The 2,706-nt window shown below is 55.5% G+C and overlaps 1 protein-coding gene across 1 annotated transcript; it reads left to right on the forward strand.

Moving 5' to 3' along the window:
- The first annotated feature begins 1,274 nt into the window (after positions 1-1,274).
- On the forward strand, positions 1,275-2,012 carry TEX44 (testis expressed 44). The gene has a single exon (XM_027875279.1). The coding sequence runs from the start codon at positions 1,275-1,277 to the stop codon at positions 2,010-2,012; it is 738 nt and encodes a 245-aa protein (XP_027731080.1).
- The last annotated feature ends 694 nt before the right edge of the window (positions 2,013-2,706 follow it).

Here is a 2,706-nt window from a genome sequence, read left to right on the forward strand (position 1 = left end):
CTGTTCCCTTGTCCCTCCTCACATTCAGGCCTCATGGCTTCTCATGTGGACTACTCCAGTGACCATGGAATTGGCCTCCCAGGCCTGGTCTCTCCTCCCTCCTATCCATACTTCCCATTGCCCCCAAACAGTTTTTCTTAATCATAGATCTGACTTTTCACTCCCCTTCCCCAAGAAGTCCTAGTTTTGCCCTATTGCCCCTAGCATGTGACAGGTTCGAATCCTCTCTGCCATTTCCCCGGGGCCTCAGCCTTCCTTTCCAACATCATTCTCTATTATGACCTTTCCCACAATCTGCAGTCCAATCAAATGGCCTTTCTGCTGCCCATCCCCTCCACCCCAGCACTCACTCCTTTGGCCTGGGTGATGGGGCCACCCCTTCCAGGAGCACACACCTTCTGGCCCCCGAACGTCATGGCTCATCTTACATCGACCACCTGCTTCTGCATGAAACCTCTTTGCTCATCCCCCAAACTACCCCAGATTGAGGTGGCATTTGTACTTGCATATACTTCTGTATGGACACGCTCCACGTGTGTCTCCCCCGACAGACTGTAAGCTCTTTGAAGGCGAGGACAGTTTTCCTTTTTGTCATGTTTCCCAGTGCCCGGCACAGTGCCCTTCGATGCTTGTTGATCAGCTGACTGAAGGGCCTGTTCTGAGGGCTGTGAGGTGGAAGGCCCCCTCCAACCATGATGAGCTCATCCCGAAGGCCTCCAGGTAAAACCCTCCCTGGCCCGGCCCAAGAGATCCCTCCTCAGGAATACTGGGAATCATCAGCAAGTCCCTCCCTCCTAGGGATCAAGGGGGTAGCCCAGGCCATGGCCCATCTTGGGTTTCTAAAGCTCTGTGAAGGTCAGCTGGTGGGGAGGAGAGGGATGGACCCCAGGCCTTTTCTGACAGACAGAGGAGGACAAAATCTGGATGGTAGCTAATGGGCTTGGGGAAGGTCCCCAGCCTGGATGGGAGGTTAGACCCCACCACCAGCCTCCCAATTGTCCTCACTCTAGAGCTTGACTCTTTTACTTCTTTCTAGATCTTCCTAATCCACTCAGGTATCTTGCCCCAGGGGCCGGGGGATTCTCCCTGAGAGGAAGAGCTCCAGACTCATCCCCGGACCAGGCCCTTACTCCTGGTGCCTGTGACATCATCAGCTCTCCCCTGGCCCCTGTGACCTCACTGCCTGCAAGGGCCCAACCCAGCTGGGCTCCAGGACCCCCAGCAAGGTCATGGCCACTTGCCTCAAGACCACCTGCAAGTGGCAGTGAGGATAGATGAGCTCCACCTCGTTGCAGAATTCTGGAGCTGCTGTCAGCACTGAAAATGAAAACCCTGAGACCACCTTGAACAACAGCAATGCATTGGACCAGCAGAGCCTGAGCCTTACTCAGAGTGACGACGAGTTATCTCAGATCTACCGGGACGCTGGTGAGGCCCTGACTTTATCCAAAAGCCAGGACTTCAGTGAGGATGACACTGTGATCTCCAACAGCCATCTCTCACTCCTCTTTGAGAGGGAGGTGCTACCTGACCTGTCCACTTCCCAGACCCATAACTCCATTGCCTGTCCCCAGGTAGCCACGGCCCCCGGGTCTCCCAACCCCCCGTCCAGCACTTCCCTGATCGGCGCTGAGGATGACAATGACAGCTACATGAGGTCGATTACCAGTCTGGTGGGGGGTGGGGAAGGGCCCATCAGTTCTCTGACTGACATCTTGGTTTGGACAGAGACAGCCATGGGCACTGCCACTGGGCTTCTGAACGCCAGCCACACATCCATGACCGACATCCTTCACAGTCCGGGGACTGCCCTTCGCTCCATAACCAGCCTGCTGGGTGAGGCCCACAATGTTTTTGCCTCCGGGCTCTTCTCTGGAACTGGTAGCGTGTTTCGGAGGATGAGTCAATTCTTGGGAAACATTGAAAGAAGAACCGTCGAGGGTATCCGCTCTGTCTTCCGCTTTATGGCCCACCACATTTCTCCCCATCGGAATCATGCTGACAATAACTAAGACCCACCAGGAACTATGGGGCCAAGGTGGCTGGCTTACCTGCCCCTCATTTAGCCCTCCTGCCATCCACTCTGCCGTCCTTTTTTCCTTAGACCAGGCTAATAAATCACCAACGCCCGTTTATTTTTTAAGCCCCTGCCTTGTCCCTTGTCCCCGCGGTGGGGCTGGGAGGGGAGCAGGGAGCAGGGGGTTTCTGGCTGCCCAGGGGAAATGGCATGGAACAGGCTGCCCCAACCAGACACCAGAGGAAGATCTGGGCAGACCCGAGTTAAGTAGTGAAGCAAAAGACCACTCATTGGCAAAACCTGACAAGCAAGAGCAGGGGGAGCTGGGGGTGGGGGAAGGTGAGGGGCATGGTGGAATCAGCCCCGGGGCCAAATCAGATGAGCAAATAGCTGGAGACTTGACCTTCTTCCTAACTAGATAGAGCTGGGCAAGAGAGAGGGGAGGGTTGAGCAGCAGCAGCAGAAGCAGCCCAGAGAGCCCAGAGCCAGCCTTCTTTCTGGGGCTCTCTGGAACTCTGGTGATGGCTTGGGGATACTGCGGGAGTCATTCATTCACTCAACATCAACTCCAGAGGGACACATTTGGCGTGCCCTCAAAGAGCTTGGGGTCTAGATAAGATGTGGGTGAATGAAGACAGCCCAAGGCAGGCAGGGAAAAGGGGCTGCAGCCTGGTACCAGCAAGAGCTGT

Source organism: Vombatus ursinus, unplaced genomic scaffold (assembly GCF_900497805.2).
Source record: "Vombatus ursinus unplaced genomic scaffold, bare-nosed wombat genome assembly UNPS02014808.1, whole genome shotgun sequence".
In the NCBI taxonomy this organism is placed as follows: Eukaryota; Metazoa; Chordata; class Mammalia; order Diprotodontia; family Vombatidae; genus Vombatus; species Vombatus ursinus.

Coding starts and splice junctions, on each gene's coding strand:
- TEX44 (XM_027875279.1), top strand. CDS start 1,275: ATGAGCTCCACCTCGTTGCAGAATTCTGGAGCTGCTGTCAGCACTGAA.